The sequence below is a fragment of the Macadamia integrifolia genome, chromosome 12 (assembly GCF_013358625.1).
Source record: "Macadamia integrifolia cultivar HAES 741 chromosome 12, SCU_Mint_v3, whole genome shotgun sequence".
NCBI lineage: Eukaryota > Viridiplantae > Streptophyta > Magnoliopsida > Proteales > Proteaceae > Macadamia > Macadamia integrifolia.
The window spans coordinates 7,930,877-7,949,831 of NC_056568.1; the positions used below are offsets into that span (position 1 = coordinate 7,930,877).

General features: G+C 41.1%; 1 protein-coding gene across 1 annotated transcript; it reads left to right on the forward strand.

Moving 5' to 3' along the window:
* The first annotated feature begins 11,781 nt into the window (after positions 1-11,781).
* Positions 11,782-16,478, forward strand: LOC122058237 (peptidyl-prolyl cis-trans isomerase FKBP62-like). Its single transcript, XM_042620827.1, has 13 exons — positions 11,782-12,194; positions 12,288-12,374; positions 13,475-13,735; positions 13,826-13,900; positions 13,997-14,077; positions 14,172-14,366; positions 14,463-14,552; positions 14,673-14,848; positions 15,005-15,127; positions 15,238-15,384; positions 15,469-15,596; positions 15,964-16,084; positions 16,177-16,478. Exons 1-13 carry the CDS (start codon positions 12,014-12,016, stop codon positions 16,225-16,227), a joined length of 1,716 nt encoding a protein of 571 aa, XP_042476761.1. The 5' UTR covers positions 11,782-12,013; the 3' UTR covers positions 16,228-16,478.
* The last annotated feature ends 2,477 nt before the right edge of the window (positions 16,479-18,955 follow it).

Genomic DNA, 18,955 nt, shown 5'->3' on the forward strand with positions numbered 1-18,955 from the left:
GAAGAAATAGGAATATTGACAATCGAAGAGGTGATCGACAAAAGGAATCATAGAATGTAAAAAAGGAACATTCCATTGTTGATCACACAAAAATTCCGAGACCATTGGCCCTGAGGGGAGGTCATGAGGATTTATTAAGGGGGCCAATGGTTTCTTTATGGAAGGGATCCAGAGGTCCCACCAAAAATCAGTTTGGTTGCCATTACCTATTTCCCTTATGACCATTTTGGATAGAGTGGGCAGGATGTGAGCAATATTGTTCCAAGTTGGGGATCCCCTCTTTTTGCAAGTGGATGGATGAAAAATGGATCGATTTGGGAAGTACTTCACTTTGAGTACTTTGGCCCAGCAATAGAGGTTTTGTCAAGAGTCTCCATCCAAGTTTTAAAAGTAGAGCTCGATTTTGAGTATCCGCCTTTCGAATACTCAAGCCACCCTGGCTTTGGGGAAGCAAATTTCATGCTATCCAATCAGGTGTAATTTGTTTTTTGTAGAGGAGTCACCATTCCAAAAATGCAAGTTGATGGAATCCAGTTTATTTGTGATACATTTTGGGAAAAGAAATGAGGACCTTAAGTAAGGAAGCACCATTCTTCCTGCAAAAGACAGAGAGTTAGCTTTCCAAGTGGTTAACTTGGTATGAACCCTGTCAATGATAGTCTTGAAATGTTGGTTCTACTTCTGAGGTGATACAAATTGGTGCCCAAGTAAATAGTAGAAGGGTCTATGGACTTGATGTCAAGAATATTATTGATCCTTGTCCTATCAGAGGGTGATACATTAGAGCTAAAGGCAATGCAACTCTTGTTCAAATTTATGGTAAGACCTAATAAGTCTGAAAAAATTTCCAAAATACCTTTGATGTTGGTTACATCAGCAACAGTAGCTCTATAGAAAATGAAGGTATCACCTGTAAAATGTAAATAAGAGATCTCTGGCGCCCTCTTTGTCACCTTAATGCCTTTGAACAAATTCAATTGGCGATAGGTCTGAAGGAGGCGCGAGAGACCTTCCATGGCAATGATGAAGAGAAACGGGCTAAAAGGGCATCCTTGGCGAAAGCCTCTAGATGGCTCAAAAAAATTGAAAGCACTCACATTAAGTTTAATAGAAAAGGATGAAGAACCGATAATGTAATTAATCATGTCACCCCATCTATTACCAAAGCCAAGTGAGTCCACAATACTTCTCACTTATCATAAGCCTTAGCCATGTCTTGAGAGCTACCCACCCCTGTTTACCTTTAGTAGTTTTAAGGTACTGAAAAATCTCTTCTGCCAAAATAATATTGTCTGAAATCTGACGGCCAAGGACAAAGGCAGATTGATTGGGTGAGATCAATCTGGAGAGAAATGGTTTCAGTCTGCAAGCAAGGATTTTTTAAATAAATTTGTAAGTCACATTACATAGATAGATAGGTCTAAAATCACCCACCTCACAGGAGTTATCTTTCTTGGGGATGAGGCAAAGAAGGGTATGGTTTGTACCCAGAGGTAGAGAAATAGATTGGGAGAAGGAGGTGATAAAATTACAAACATCCCACTAAACCAAATGCCAAAATCTCTAGAAGAAAACGGCTTGGAAGCCATCGGGGACCAGGCCCTTGTAGGCGCCAATGGAGAAGGCAACATATTTTATCTCATCAAGGGAAGGGAAGGCCACAAGAGATGGGAGGTCATCCTGAGAAATCATAGGTGGAAAAAGGCACATGAAAGGGGTCGGGTCAATAGGATTAGAAGTTGTAAAAATATTTTTGAAAAAATCAGCAAAGGCGGAAGCAATACTAGCAAGCTTGCAAAGGGTCCGACCCTTTGTAGAAAAAACCATAGAGATTTTCCGTCTATGGAGGTTAGATTTTTCAACAGAGTGGAAATATTTGGTATTTTGGTCACCATTAGAGAGATAAAGAAGTCTTGATTTTTGGTGCCATAATCTCTCTTCCGCATCAAGAACCCAAGTAAGATGAGAATTAATATTTGGTATTTCTTGTTGCATAATATGTTATGGGAAAATGCGAGGCACACTACCAGGTTTCTCGGCATGTGTGATCCTCTCTTCTCCTCTTTTGGAAAAGACCCCATGCCTCTTATGTCCAGCCTTGTGATTGGTGTATGTTGCTAGCTTGTTGAAAGTTGTCGGCATGCCCAACCCTCTCCTATTATGTTATAATGGAAAAATTGCTGAGAGACTACTTTAATCTGGGTGTGCATGTGCTTCAAATGGTGGAATGCGATTAGTTGAAGTGCAATGAAGGATTGGGCTTGAATTATTCTTGACCTCTAGCATTTGCACAACTCAAAATAGAGCAACGAGAGAGAAACTAGAGAGGGCTTCAAGAAACATCTGTAATGGCAGCCCTATATCTCATCTCTCTCTTCTCCTATGTGATTTTTACTTCGATTGAAACAATTCAATATTCTGCTAAAATCTTTGCAGCTCTAGCTTCTTGTCTATGTCACTAACCTTCGAGCTCCTTGTCCAAACTCTAATCCCTGATTCATCTTATGGGAGCTTCTCTCCTTCTTATGTAACTTTTGTTTAGTCGAAAAGCCTTCAATTGAACCCATTATGGAAATGAAAATCCTCATTAGTGGCAGCCATAACATCATTGAGCCACTGCATTTGGGTTTCGAAAGTTGGATTCCAAACAAGAACATTGGAAACTAGGTGAGAGAAATGAACAAAATCGCCATGGTTTGTGTAGCTCGATAGAAATACCTAGTTGCTTGTGATTTGGTCAAACTACGTCCTAGTCACAAAGTTCCCTTTTCAAAAATCATATTTGTTTTGTTCATAGCAAGATAAGCTAATTACTTGCATAGAATAACAAGATCGTTCAAAGGTTGAAGTCTAAAATTAATCGAAGAAATTAACTTGTAGACATCCAAAAGTAGGGGATCAAGCTCCATGGCCACAAGCAATTGTTAGTCTTTGTGACTAGATTATACAAAATTTATGAGTCACTCTAGACTTCAATTGCCACACCCCACTCGCACAGAACCGAGCTAGTGACCGAGTTAACTCCAATTAACTCACAAACCTACCAGGATCAACAATGCAGTAACTGCAATACAACATACATCTACTAAACTAAGATAAGACCTGTATTTTCAGCGGAAGACCTATTCATAATAATACCTGTAATTGTTTCCCAAATACTTGATACCCAAATTGAGTCATAAAAGTTATATACATTTAGGCCTGAAGGCATGATATATATACAAAAATATAACAATTTAAGCGTCAAGTAATCAAAAGGGAGTATATAAAAAAGAATAAAAAAGAATCACTCAAGAATCACTGCTGCCATGTAGCACAATCCTAGCACGTGCAATCGGCACCGTGCACGAACTCATTAGGGACCCACCAATCCTTAGAGGGAAACTCCACAGTGGGGCTCGGCTCCTAATCTTTAGGTGGGTAAACTGTAAAATCACCTTAAAAGAGTTGTACACGTGGGATGAGCTCACTAGCCCAGTAAGTGAAAAAGAAGACCACACAAGAAAAAACCATATAAACAGGCGCAACACAAATGCGCCTATATGTATGCAATTCATTTTAATCCTATTAGCCTAACAACATTACTAGGTCATAGGCTATGTGCTACTCACAATCACAGTGCGCGTATGCCTTGGGTACGAGCAACGAACCCCATCCCGCGATACACCCATAGGGTTATCGGAGAAGGCCCACTGTTGGTATAGGAATTTAAAATGTAAGCTGACTCCCAACAAATTTAAATGATAGAAAGTAAATGGGTGACTCCACCCAAAATAAAAGCCGTACGATCGGTCCTCTGAATATATCATTGGGGTTACCGACTATCCTAACGATCAGTCGTACATACTTCTAACCGCTGCAAGAGTTCGAAAACCATAACCCGATGCTTTCCCCCAATAGTAACCCAACAAGTAAACCCTTATTGGGAAAGATCGTAGTATAAAGAGGTATATAAATCCTAGCTACATGCTTCTACATGAGCATAGTACGATTACACAATGGCACCACGTCACATTCCACGAGCCACCATGCATTCATTTCTAAGCTAGTTACGGCATCTAAAATCTAGCATGCATATCATGTCCAAATGAGATCCCTCCATCACATACATCAAGACATAATGAATATTCAATCATAACACAAAGCATAGCATATTATGTAAATGCACATTTAAATGCGTGATATGGCATATATGATGTCTACTCTACACACAAATGATATGATAACATAGCTAGATTAACATATGTTAAATGATGCATAACATTATGAAATTTAATCAGAGTCCACTCCCCACTTACTTGTGTATGTACACGGTATTTATACTCGACACGTAAGAGATCTGATGTGTGGGTATGTGTATAATAAATGTAACCTATTATAAACATAATAGTTTAGCATTTCACTATTTTGGGGTTAAAATCATCATATTTGAACACTAAAATTGGGTTTAGAATCATAAATGGGGGTTACCCATCCAATTTGGACCCATTATGGGCATTCTGGAAAGACAGGTGGGCATGAGTCAAAGACAGGTGGGCTTCGTGGCCCACCGATTTCATGCCTGTCGATTACACCAAAGCCTAGAAATTGAGTTTTGGGAACTCAGGTGGGCCAGAGACCCAAAGATAGGTGGGCTTGGAACTTGGGATGTCACCTAGGATCCTAGACTATGGAATGATTGTTAGTATGCCTACTGGTAAAGTTGCACAGTTGAAGGAAGTGTATGGGCCGTGCCCAGTGGAAATTAGTGGGAAGAATCTTGATGCGCAACTCATTAAGTTTAATATGCAGAATTTTGATGTTATATTGGGTATGGATTGGTTGTCGGCTCATCGAGCTAATGTGATCTGTGCTGAAAAGCTGATAAGGGTGACAGATGACGAAGGGAAAGAATTGGTATACCGAGCAGATCCCATGAGAAGAGTGAAGAAGGTCCTTGTCTCTGCTCTTCAAGCGGTAAAATTGCTAGAAAGTGGATGTCATGGTTACTTGGCATCGGTACTTGATGTTGATGCAAGGATTACACCTCTAGAAGAGGTAAAGGTGGTTAAAGAGTTTCCCGATGTTTTCCCAGATGATCTGATGCATTTACCACCTGATAGAGAGTTGGAGTTTGCCATAGACTTGACTCCTGGAGCAGCTCCGGTATCTAAGGCTCCATACAGGATGGCACCAGCTGAATTGAAGGAGTTGCAGATGCAGTTGCAGGATTTATTAGAAAAGGGGTTTATTCGCCCAAGTGTTTCACCTTGGGGTGCCCCGGTGTTGTTTGTCAAGAAGAAGGATGGTAGTTTGCGTATGTGCATAGATTACCGGGAGTTGAATAAGCTAACCATTAAGAACCGGTATCCATTGCCACGCATTGATGATTTATTTGATCAGTTGCAGGGAGCCAGAGTATTTTCAAAGATAGACCTTCGGTCCGGCTATTATCAGCTCAAGATAAAGAACAGTGATATACCCAAAACAGCATTTAGGACTCGATACGGTCACTATGAGTTCCTAGTGTTGTCTTTCGGGTTAACCAATGCACCGGCAGCATTCATGGATCTAATGAATCGAGTATTTCAGGATGTGCTCGACAAATGGGTAATTGTTTTTATTGACGATATCTTGATCTACTCCAAGACCGAAGAGGAGCACACTCAACACTTGAGAATGGTGTTACAGAGGTTGAGAGATCAACAGTTGTTTGCCAAGTACAGCAAGTGTGAATTCTGGCTTGAACAAGTTGGATTCCTGGGGCACCTAGTGTCTAAAGCCAAAATCGAAGTAGATCCTGCTAAGGTGAAAGCAGTAGTGGAATGGGAAAGCCCCAAGAATGTTACTGAAATTAGAAGCTTCTTGGGTTTGGCTGGATACTACCGGCGCTTCATTGAGAATTTTGCTCGGATCTCAGCACCAATGACCAAGTTGACTAAAAAGGGTGTGAAATTCGACTGGGCAGAGGAATGTGAGAAGAACTTCCAGGAATTGACAGAAAAGTTGGTGACTGCCCCTGTGCTGACTATTCCTGAAGGCACAGGTGGAATGACAGTCTATACCGATGCTTCCAAAGTTGGTTTGGGTTGTGTTCTCATGCAACGCGGTAAGGTAATAGCGTATGCATCCCGACAATTAAAGGAGTATGAGAAGAATTACCCCACTCATGACTTGGAACTAGCTGCAGTCATTTTCGCCCTTAAGATCTGACGACATTATTTGTATGGGGAGAAGTGTGAGATATACAGTGATCACAAAAGCATGAAGTACTTCTTCACCCAGAAGGATTTGAACATGAGACAGAGGAGATGGCTTGAACTCATGAAGGATTATGACTGCGACATTCAATATCATCCCGGCAAGGCAAATGTAGTGGCAGATGCATTGAGTCGGAAGACACAGACGGTGTCACTCTCATACTTAGCAATCAGCTCACCACTCGTGTAAGAGGCGATGCTAATGGATGAAACCCTCTTATATGAAGGTGCAACCTTAGAGCTTGAACCTCAACCAGAAAACCTTAAATGGTTGATTGTATCCTTGACGGCTCTACAGGTGCATCCGGCAATTAGGCAAGAGGTGATAATAAAGCAACCTTTGGATCCTAAATTGCAGCGGATCAAAGTTAAGGTTTAAGATCAAACTATGAACGACCCAGATTTTGCTTTAGCCAGTGATGGGGCATTGATGTTTCGAGACAGATTGTGTGTACTCGATGATTTGGATATGCAAGACAAGATAGTACGAGAAGCACATAGCTCTGAGTACTCATTTCACTCAGGAAGTACCAAGATGTACAAAGACCTCAAACAAAGTTACTGGTGGCCAAACATGAAAGTCACCATAGCTCTGTATGTGGCGACTTGTCTTACATGCCAGAAAGTAAAAGCTGAGAGGCATCGACCTTATGGTACTCTTCAGCCACTCCCAGTACCAGAATGGAACTGGGAAAGGATTACAATGGACTTCATCACCGGACTACCAAGTACACCTAAGGGAATGGACGCGAAATGGGTGATCGTTGATCGGCTCACCAAGACTGTTCATTTCATTCCCATCAATACCAAGTTCTCCATGGCCAAACTAGCACAACTTTACATGGACAATATAGTGCGCTTACATGGAGTGCCAGTGAGCATTGTTTCAGATAGGGACCCAAGGTTCACTTTTAGATTTTGGAAAAGCTTACAGCGTGCCTTGGGATCACAGCTGAATTTGAGTACGACTTTTCACCCACAGACGGATGGTCAGTCGGAGCGAACCATACAGATATTAGAAGACATGCTCAGGGCATGTACAATGGAGATGAGTGGTAGTTGGGAAGAATATATACCTCTTATGGAGTTTGCATATAACAACAGTTACCAAGCTACAATTGGGATGGCTCCGTATGAGGCGTTATATGGCAGAAAGTGCAGAACTCCTTTGTATTGGGATGAGGTAGGTGAACGTCGAATGTTAGGACTTGAGATGATACAGATGACTTGTGACAAAGTCGACGTTATTAGAGAACGGATTAAAGCAGCTCAGTCCTGTCAAAAGAGCTATGCGGACACCCGTAGAAAAGACATTGAATTTCAGCCAGGAGAAAAGGTATTTCTCAAGATCTCTCCTACTAAAGGGTTGCAAAGGTTTCACAGAAAGGGGAAGTTGAGCCCAAGATACATTGGACCATTTGAGATCTTATCCCGGGTTGGCTCAGTAGCCTACATGCTTGCTCTGCCACCTTCGCTTGGGGATGTTCACAATGTATTCCATGTATCCATGCTGAAGAGATACGTACATGATCCATCTCATGTACTACCCGTGGAACCAGAGTACCTAGAAGCTGATATGACCTATACAGAACAGCCAGCTGAAATTTTGGACCGGAAGGTGAAAACCCTTCGTAACCGCTCCATTTCCTATGTAAAGGTGCGATGGGCTGATCACTCACTTGAAGAAGTATCTTGGGAGGTAGAGGATGAAATGCAAGCCAAGTACCATCATCTTTTTTATCAAACAGGTACGCAATTTCGAGGACGAAATTTTTCAGAAGGGGGGGTAATGTAATACCCTGCTTCTTAAACCCGGTCTGATTTCATGGTTGAACCGGTTTAACCATGCATGAACCGAGCCAGAGGAAATTAGAGCGGGTTCCTTATGGGCTATGATGGCACGGGTGACCTTAAACACCGACTGGCCCGACAAGTCCGAGCCAGTGCCAAAAGAGACGGGAGTGCCCAAGCCGTGTACATGCACCTACCATAAGGCCATGTACAGATAAAGAAGGTATTATATCCGTATTTTAAGGTATATACGTATGCTACATCGTATGCTAGGGGTGGGGTTTGTGCCGAGGCCCGAACCCTGTCAAAATCCCAAGTTTTGGCCCTCAGGTGGGCGGACAGGTGGGTGCACCCACCCACCTGAGTGACCCATCCATGTGCACTATTCACTTATTTAGGAATTATATATATAGCTTTATGTTTTTCTTTTCTTTCCATTTATGTCACCCGTACGTTGGTGAGGATAGTAAAGAGGAGAGAGAAAAGAAAGGGAAGAAGAAGGGAAGAGAAGGAAGAGGAAGAAGAGGAGGATTTCAGCGGCGCCGAAGCTTGATCTTCCCATTCCGGCGCCGGGAGAGTGATCTTCAACTCTAGATCTACAGTTAGAGGTAAGCAAAGTTGGGTTTTGTAAACATTCACCATACCCAAGCTTTGAACCCTTGATTCGAGTATGGTTTCTTGAGATCTTGTAAATCCCCTTTGAAATGATGAATCTAAGGTTTAATAGATGATTTATGTGTTGCTCTTGAAGGATTTGAAGAAATATTGACAAGGGGGAAGAAGCATTGTGGGTTTGAAGTGATTTGGAGGGTTTGAGGTTGTTCTTGAGCAAAGAAGGTAAGATGGTTTCCCATCACTTGAATTTAATCTAGATCTAGGCTATAACCATCCTATAGGACCTTGAAGGTGTGAAGAATGGGTTGGGAAAAGCTCCATTTGAATCCCCAAAGAATAGAGAAAGTTGGGAAGAAACAGGGTGTTTTCCGCCAAGATCGGTGGGTGCAACCGGTGGGCCCCTACCCGCCTGTGGGCACCCACCTGAGAAGGCAGGGGGCCTTCGGGCCCAACCGGTGGGCCAACCGGTGGGCCATCCTACCCGCCGATCCTAGCAGGGGCCCCTGGCCCAACCGACAGGTGGAACCGGTGGGCCATACCGGCGGACCCCTACCCGCCGGTCCCAACCGGTGGGTAGGACCGGTGGGCCAGACTACCCACCTGTCTAACCCACCTGTGTGGCCCCGAAGGTGATCCTTATGTCCGATCGAACCCAAATCGGACGTGTGACCTTCTTTTAACGTTCTAAACATGATTTTATCATCGGATCGTGTTAATTTTGATTCTAAAATGGTGAAGTACTAACCCCGCTCAATTATGTTAGGTTCACCAAATCCTACCCGATTCGCATCGGATCTCACCCGTACCGAACGGGAATCCTTGTACGCTACAGGTAAGTGAGGAGTGGATGTTTGGCCTTGTTTGAAGGCATTGTTTGGCATTCATTTAATTATATCTAGTCTAGTCATGCCATCATGAATATGCTATGTAGTTTAGTCATTCCTCACATTATTATGCATATGTGCTATGTTTACTTTCTAAATGCCAATTGAATGAGATGTTTATATGTTGAATGTGGACATCATGGTGCATGATGCATTGATAGACTAGATGCCATAGTCGGCTTGGAAACGAGTGTATTGGTGGCCCGTGGAATGGGAGACGGAGGCACTATGCAATCGTACTATTATCATATAGGAGCATGCGGTATTAGGATTTTCACCATCCCGTGCTACGACCCTTCCCAACAGGGGTTAAGGTGTTGGGTTATCATTTGGGGGGAAGCAGTGGTCGCGGTGTCGGGTCACTGTGGCGGTTAGACATAACGCCCGACGGGTCATGTAGGACAGTCGGCAACCCCGGTGGTACATTCAAGAGGGCCAATCGTACTGCTTTTAAATTGCTGGAGTCAGCACCTTTATTTTCAGTCATTTACATTTCTGTTGAGAGCCGTGGACGGCATTGTCTTTACTTTTTCGAGTACTCACGGTGGGCCTTCTCCGACAGCCCTATGGGCGTATCGCGGGAGGGAGTTCGCGGCTCGTACCCGGAGTATACGTGCACTGTGGTTGTAGTAGCACTAAAACAAAGGACTTAGTAATGTTGCTTAGGTGGATGTGATTTAAAATGTATAGCATGGCATGTAGTGCATATGATGTGTTGTGATGTGTGGACTGTTGTGTGGTCCATCTTTCTACTTACTGAGCTAGTGAGCTCATCCCACGTGTACACCCCTTTTTAGATGATTTTGTAGGTCATACATCTGAGGAGCATGGGGTGGGTCCCACAGTCGAGTTTCCTGAAGAGGACTGGTGGACCCCTGAGGAGTTAGAGCACGGCACTGACTGCTCGTGCGAGAGCTATGCTGCGGGACAGCAGTTCTGAGGCCGAGCTGAGCTCCACCTTTAAGGCCGTGCTGAGCTCTACTTCTGAGGCCGAGCTGAGCTCTTCTATGTGATGCCGAGCTGGGCTCAACCCTTGATGCCGAGCTGAGCTCTAGCCTTGATACCGAACCGAGCTGTGTACTCTGATTGTTTTGGTGGATTTCCCTTATGTACTTGATATTTGAATCTTATTTTTATTGTGTAAATATCATGCCTTCGGGCCCACATGTATATAATAATTGTATCACAATTCGGGTATCAAGTATATGAGATTATTCACAGGTGAAACTTAGTCTTCCGCTGATCTGATGAGCTTATATTAGTTGTGTGTATGATGTGGTGGAATACAGTATCTGATGATCCTGACAGGTTTGGGTTAACCGGTGTTAACCTGGTCATTGGCCCGGTTCTGTGAGAACACGGGTGTGACATGAGCCCCCAAAAACATCTTCTAGTCATAGGTGGGTACATCTTAGGTGGGCATTCTCAGGTGGGTATTCTCAGGTGAGTATACCATTCTAGTCAGCCCATTGCTATTGTTCCACTTGGACTTCAATGGGGACAAACTCATACTTATTATTAAATTGCATAGGCACCCAAATTTATTAGCATGTACCCTTACTTCTTGTATATGGCCTCGTGGTACGTGCAAGTGCAAGGCTTCGGTGCACATATTACATTTGGTATCCGCTCGGTCTTATCGGGTCAACCCGAGTTCATGGTCACTCTTGCTACCATGTTTCATATGGTACTTGCATCAGTTCGCTCCGATTCAGCCCCTATATGATCAAACCAAGTCAATACAGGTAATTAAACCGAGTTTAGAAAGTGAGGCATCACATTAGCCACGTCCCATCATTCTTTCTTCGCTTTCTTTAATTCATGGAGAAGGCTCCTGATATCTACTTCAATAGTTTTTCGTGTCATCACTTATTTAACATGAATTATAATAATACTAATTTCAGAAGTTCAACCTGAATCTGACCAACAATGTAAGAAGTACTAGTATAAATTAAAGTTAACCCTAACACAAAAAATAAAAATGAAATAAAAAATAAAAAATAAATGACTTCGAAGATCCAACAAGTGTGATTGGATTTATAGAGGTTTCTACTCTTGCCCGACTCTAAATGTGGTTTTCCAACACTACAAATTTCATGTTTTTTTGGGGGTAACAACATTATTTACAAATTTTTTTTTTTGATAAAATACTATTTTCATTTTCACATCCCTTGTAACAGATGAGCACAAGATTCGAGAAAGCTGTTTAGCCCGTCAAAAGATATCTCTGGAACCATCCTGACCCTTCGTACCTTTCCTCTATTCTCCTTCCCCAACAATTCTCTCTAAACCCTTTTAGAACTCTCTAGAACCCAGCTAGGCTTCTCTCACCTTCGCTACCTTGCCCCATAAAGCTCCTCCTTTGCAACATCGTTTCACAAGCAATTGGTTCAGTCGTTTAATTGGAGAAGAGCTCGCACTACACGCTTCGCCTACATCTCGTTTTCTTTGTTGTTTCGTTTGTGTTGATTTCTCCGTTAAGCCATGGATGAGGAGTTCGATATCCCACCAGCTGATGAGATGAACGAGGACATGGATCTTCCCGATATGACCCCGACTTTCAAAGTTGGAGAGGAGAAAGAGATTGGGAAGCAGGGCTTGAAGAAGAAGGTTGTCAAGGAAGGTGAAGGATGGGATACCCCTGAAAATGGTGACGAAGTTGAAGGTATTTGTTGAGCTTCTTTGAATCCCACAATTAGCTTTCGGATTTTGGGTGTTTGATGGGTTTGTTGATGTTGATTGGTCTGTTGATATGCAGTTCATTACACTGGAACCTTGCTTGATGGCACCCATTTCGATTCAAGCAGGGATAGGGGGACCCCATTCAAATTCACGCTTGGCCAAGGTAATTCTTTTATCCCATTTGCTCGAATTTCTGTGGAAAACCTGGTTTTTGATCTGCTTGTGATAGGTTTTCCTGTGGGAAAGTAATTTCTTATTTTTGTTGAAACCCTTTTACTTTGTTTACCATGGAGGCTCCCTGTTCTTGTTTCTGAGCATTGTTAGCTTTGATTATTTACGTATGGTTTGTGCATGAACGATTTTAAATTTATTGTACCATAGTGCAAACCCCATTATTCATTTCTTCGTGGATCAAGTGTCATCTGAACGTCTGGAGTTCAATCATAATACATGTAGATCTCTTGTGTACTGTCCTTAGCCACCCCACCTAACTTTGGTTAGGGTTTTGATTTACTATCTTATTTTGAACTGTCAACTTATAATTAATCGTTATCTATCACTTTTTTCTATGGGCGGGTGGTTGGGATTGTTGCTAACCTCTGCTGGAGAAAACTGATGAATGGCTTTGTTACTCTTCCTCACAAAGTAAAAAAAAAAATCTTGCATTAAGATTCACCCATTAATGGATGCTCCATTTTTGGCTGGTAATCAATTTTTAGGGGTTTGTTTCATGACAGTTAGGCATTTTGTAAAATGACATGTTGGTTGCCAGATAGATCATGTTTGGAGTTTGGATTAACGTGCATTACTTGACGCAAATTCTATTTGATTTTGTATGATCTGAATGAATTTGTAGAAATTTTGCAAGTAAAGTTGACAACTTAAAAGATTGTTATTGATGTGATGCCTATACCCAAACATTAGATGTTCTGACACAATCATTTAATGCTTTTTGTATGTGTGTTCTGGATTCCTATGTGGTAATCTTTTGGTATTCTACGTTATATGATGCATGCTAAGCTTTTGTTGGCTAAATTGTTTTCATAATTTACCTTCGCCATTAGCATCTTAAGGTTGATGATGCTAGTTTCTCTTATAAGCTAATATGTAATAATTGTAGTAAGATAATATATTAGGTGTATAGTCTCCACTTGGTTCCCTCTGCAGTAGTATTGATATGAATTGCTGTCAATTAATAGGATGAATGTGGTAAATACTTATTTTCATCGTTGGGGATGTGATACTCACCCTCTTGAGTAACAGGCCAAGTGATCAAGGGATGGGATGAAGGTATCAAAACAATGAAGAAGGGTGAGAATGCCATCTTCACCATTCCTCCTGAGCTGGCCTATGGTGAAAATGGTTCTCCTCCAAAAATTCCTGCTAATGCCACTCTTCAGTTTGATGTTGAGCTGCTCTCTTGGGTTAGTGTGAAGGATATATGCAAGGATGGAGGGATTTTCAAGAAAATTCTTACTGTAGGAGAGAAATGGGAGAACCCAAGAGACCCAGATGAAGTGCTAGGTATGTGTTTCTGTGCCACCTCCGGCTTGCATTTTGAATCTAGAGTGGGTGAATGATAATTTATTTCTAATTGCTACTCTCCTTATTCAGTGAAATATGAAGCACAACTTGAAGATGGAACTCTGGTTTCAAAATCTGATGGAGTGGAATTCACTGTCCGAGAAGGTCAGTTTTGAAGGTTCATTTGTGGTGCATTATGATTTATCAGCCATATTGTCTGTTTTTGGATTTTCTGAGTTTTTTCTTCTGGGTGGCAAACAGGGTATTTCTGTCCTGCATTGTCCAAGGCCGTGAAAACAATGAAGAAAGGAGAAAGGGTCCTGTTGACCGTGAAGCCACAATGTAAGTTTCTCAGTTTGTTACATGGTGCTGTATTCAGTTATCTGCCCATGCTGTGGGTTTGGTTCTTGTCATCACTGTTGTTAATTGGTGACAGATGCATTTGGAGAGAAGGGAAGGCCAGCCTCTGGTGGACAAGCTGCTGTTCCACCAAATGCCAATCTTCAGATAACTATTGAGTTGGTATCTTGGAAGACGGTGACAGAAGTTACAGATGATAAGAAAGTACTGAAGAAGATCCTCAAAGAAGGAGAGGGCTATGAGCGCCCTAGCGATGGAACTGTTGTCCAAGGTAAATGATAACCGAGGGGGATGCTTCAGGTTATTTTCTTGTAAGAGGGAAAGCTAGTTTTTTCTCACATTGCTGAATTTGTTTTCCATCTACCAGTGAAGTTGATTGGGAAATTACAAGATGGAACAGTATTTTTTAAGAAAGGCCATGATGAAGAGGAACTTTTTGAGTTCAAGACTGATGATGGTAAGCATTGTGTTTTGTTACTTTGTCATTATGTGCTTTATCTTGTTATATTGTATTGTGCCTTTTGCCTGAAGCTAATGGCGGAGATCCCCTGGTTTTATTTTTGTTTCAAACAAACAGAACAGGTTATTGATGGGCTTGATAGAGCTGTTATGACGATGAAGAAAGGGGAAATTGCCTTGGTGACAGTTGCACCAGAGTATGCTTTTGGTTCATCTGAATCGCAACAGGAACTCGCTGTAGTTCCTCCCTACTCAACTGTATATTATGAAGTTGAGCTTGTATCCTTTGTTAAGGTTAGGACCATGAGCTTTTCTCATATAATTTTGTTTTGTATAATTTGATCTATCTGCGTCCATTGCATATGATTAAATAGGAGGAGTTAGTAGTTCGAAGTCCAACCATTCAGAGTAGCGAATTCTGGATATGGTTAACATTATAATTTCCTGCAGGAGAAGGAATCATGGGATATGAATACCCCTGAGAAGATAGAAGCTGCTGGTAAGAAAAAGGAAGAAGGAAATGCATTGTTCAAGGCAGGTAAATATGCAAGAGCCTCCAAGAGATATGAAAAGGTGAGTTTTCATGTAGAATTAATATATACTTGTTCTAGTTGGGTACAAGTAGTTAGTGCCCTAATTTATACTGAATGGTGAAATGTATATATATTTTTTTGGGAGTACAGGCTGCGAAGTACATTGAATATGATAGCAGCTTTAGTGAGGAGGAGAAAAAACAAGCCAAGGCATTGAAGGTGACTTGTAACCTTAACAATGCAGCCTGCAAGCTTAAGCTGAAGGATTACAAGCAAGCAGAGAAGCTGTGTACCAAGGTCCAGTTGTTGAATTAATTATCTTCTTTAACTGCTTGTTTGAGGTGATGACACTGACACAGGAGGAGGTTGTATACTTGCCAGGTATTGGATCTTGACAGTAGAAATGTTAAGGCTCTCTACAGACGTGCTCAAGCATATATTCAGCTGGTGGATCTCGAGCTGGCCGAGTTAGACATCAAGAAGGCTCTTGAAATTGATCCTGATAACAGGTATGTGTCATAGAAGCTGGATTCTATGTTAATTGGATGGTGTAAGCTAAAGTTGGATGGAAAGATTGAGTAAGACTTAAAAGTAGTCTATGGTGCCAACCTTCCATCTTTAGTTTGAGTGCCGTCTAATGAGTTCATGGACCTAATCTAAACTAGCTATTGGAAGTGGTCTGTGTTGCTCTGCTTACATGTTGATTACCCATCAGCGTGATGTGGTCTTTATTTTTGGGATCCATATTGTTTATGTTAAGCTTTCCTGAATGCTCATTGCAATGCGGAAAAAAAAATGGTATAATGGTTGTCTGGTGAGAATTTGTCAATATGTTTATAGTGAGCTCAGATTCTCACTGTGAGATGGGTAATACAGGGATGTGAAATTGGAGTACAAGGTTCTCAAGGAGAAGGTAAAAGAGTACAACAAGAAGGATGCTAAGTTCTATGGAAATATATTTGCTAAGATGAGCAAGCTAGAGCAGCCTGAAGCTAATGTAAGTGTGGCTGAAACTCTCATGAAATAGTCAATTTTAGAAGTTCACTGCAAGTTTCTAACAGAGTTGATCTCATTTCAATCTTTCTCCAGAAGCCTGGGAAGCAGGAGCCTGAGCCCATGAGCATTGACAGCAAGGCCTAAAGACATTGACGACAACGATTAGGGTGTGGAGGGATGAGGGAACTTGATGGATTTAATTAACTCCATAGTTCGTTTTTTTTTGGTTCTTTCTTCTGTTTTACCTTTTATGTGGAATGAAAGGATGATTGGAAGTGTTATCAGACAATTCTGTTGCGGATTAGATGTTTAAAAAAGCTATGTCTAACTGAAGATATCCTGACACTCTTGATTAATTAAGATGAATGTCAAAGCTTAATATTTTTAAGGTGTCACAGTATGCAGCCAAAATTGATAGAACTTTCATGTTGTATGTTCTTGAAATCAGTTTGGTTCTTGTTGAAATATGCTATTCCTGTTGATTATTGAGATGAGATTTGACATTGAGATGTTTTTCAGTGTAAATCAAGAGTCCACATCCTTGCTGAATTGAGGATGGCTGAGAGCATCTGGCCACATCCCCAAGAACGTCACTCAGTGTACACTGCATAAGGGCTGCGGTTGTAAACGGTTATCACTTGTAAATCAGCGGACAATTATCACAAGTAATGGCTGCAAATGATTTTCACACCTTGGCTGCGTTTAGTAACGTTCTATTGGAATATTTTTCAAGTTTTTTTGCTCCAATGGAACAAAAAAATGGAGTAAAACGTTTGATGCGCCATTGACGAGTTTCTTTTTTTTTTTAGAACGAAAACTGAAAAAAGAACAGTAGAAACTGGAATGAATGACAAATAGCTGTTATTCTTAGTTTCGTTCCAAATAAATAAAAGAAGAACTATTTGGGGAATTTTATGGAAATTGTTCCGATAAATTTATCCATGGTTTTAAGTATCTCCGATATCGATACAATACCCTCCGATACGTATCTTAAATTTAGTCGATCGATACGATACACATCGATATGATACATTGAATTTTTTAAATCATTTCGTATCGATATATATCCTACAATACATACCGATATGTATCAATACACCACTAATACACATCGATACGATACGACATGCCTCGATATGGCTCAATGAAAAATATAAAATTGAGGTAAAATGTACGTTTCGGTATGTATTGGTACGTATCGATGAGTATCAGTATGTATCGATATATATCAGCACGTATCGGTGAGTATCGATATATATATATATATATATATCGATACGTATCGGTGAGTATCGATACGTATCGGCGCTACGGTCATATAATGGCCAATATGGGTAATTTTTCAGAAAAAAACGATTTTTTGAAGGATTTTTGTTCCAAAGTTGCTGTCAGCCATATTTCTCTCTAACTAAAGTGAAAATCAAGGTTGAGAACAAAGATTTTACATTTATGGGACAACTACAGACCTTGAATTCTTAGTACGATACCCTCAATTTAGTATTTATACATAATACATGTTATCAATAGTTTTTTTTAACAAATTCTTTATGCAAAAGTGTTTAAAAAAATGTTTCCTATCCATTTATGTGTGTATCTTTAGCGTATCTTAGTGTATCTCCGATACGATACGATACCTTCCGATACGTATCTTAATTTTAGCCGACCGATACGATGACCGATACCGATACTTTAATCCTTGCTTCTATCCTAGTTCTTCGACTTTCAAAATTTTGAGCACAGAGAGGAGAGAAGACTTGTTCTGAATCCGTTCTAGAAATAGATTTACCAAACATCATTTTTTCGTTTAAAAATGGTGTTTTAACACAGAAACTAAAAATTTCGTTTTTGACACAGTTCCAGAAACGTGACCAAACATAGCCTGTCTTTTTGCTGTTGAAATTAAAACCTTCCATGCAACTACATGTCTAGAGTATCGGGGATTGATTGATCTGTGAATTTAAAGGGGTTCAGGGGTCTTAAACGATATCAATATGATACGGTCGATCCGAACCAATCGAACCAAAACCATGCGAAGAGTTTCTACATAGGCATGTTTTATTTTTATTTTTTTTACCACCCAAAGATAAGCAAAAAGAATTGATTATTAAGAATTAACGAGTGCACGAGTGCTCAGACAAGAGAGATAAAACACAAGAAGCATTTTAGAAGGTAGACTGATGAAAGCCAATTATTTCTTTGGGATTTCTTTTCTCGAGATGGAAATTCATTTTGTTCCGCTCGTGATTTTCTTTGCAGAGGGGCAAGTTGGCAACAGAAAATCCATCACTCCTTGGTCTGACTATTTGATCTCGAATCATCAACCCTCAACAGCCTTTTACCCCCCTCTTCCAGTCTGCTCCAACCTTGGTTGAGCAACTATTTGACACCATTACTAAAACTAGGAAGAGAGATCTCCTTTTCCAGTGGTGGCCTTTTAATATAGCTTTCGGCATTCTTTTCATACCTATTCCTATCTTTCGCACCGAGGAACACTTGGTGTGGGTAGCATCATCCAACGAAGCATTTTTCGTCGCCTTTGCCTATAGTATCCCGTTGAATGGCTTTGTCCTAACCCAACCCCATCACTAGCTCCAGATCTTGCTACCTTCCCACTCCCCCCTAAAAGTCAACATTTACTTTGGAAAATCCTTCATCAGAAGCAACCCTTACCTGACCTTGCCCCCTCTGCCATCATCATCTATTCATGGACTATTTTCCACACCAATTTTATTTGGTTCACTATTGGAGATCCCTTGCAACTCCGCTCTCATTCCACGTTTGCGAGCTTTGTCATTTGCAGTCAGCCCAAACACAATAGGGTTCTCTTCTTTGCACAACTTTATGGTGCAGTGTCATTTGGAATATTTGGACA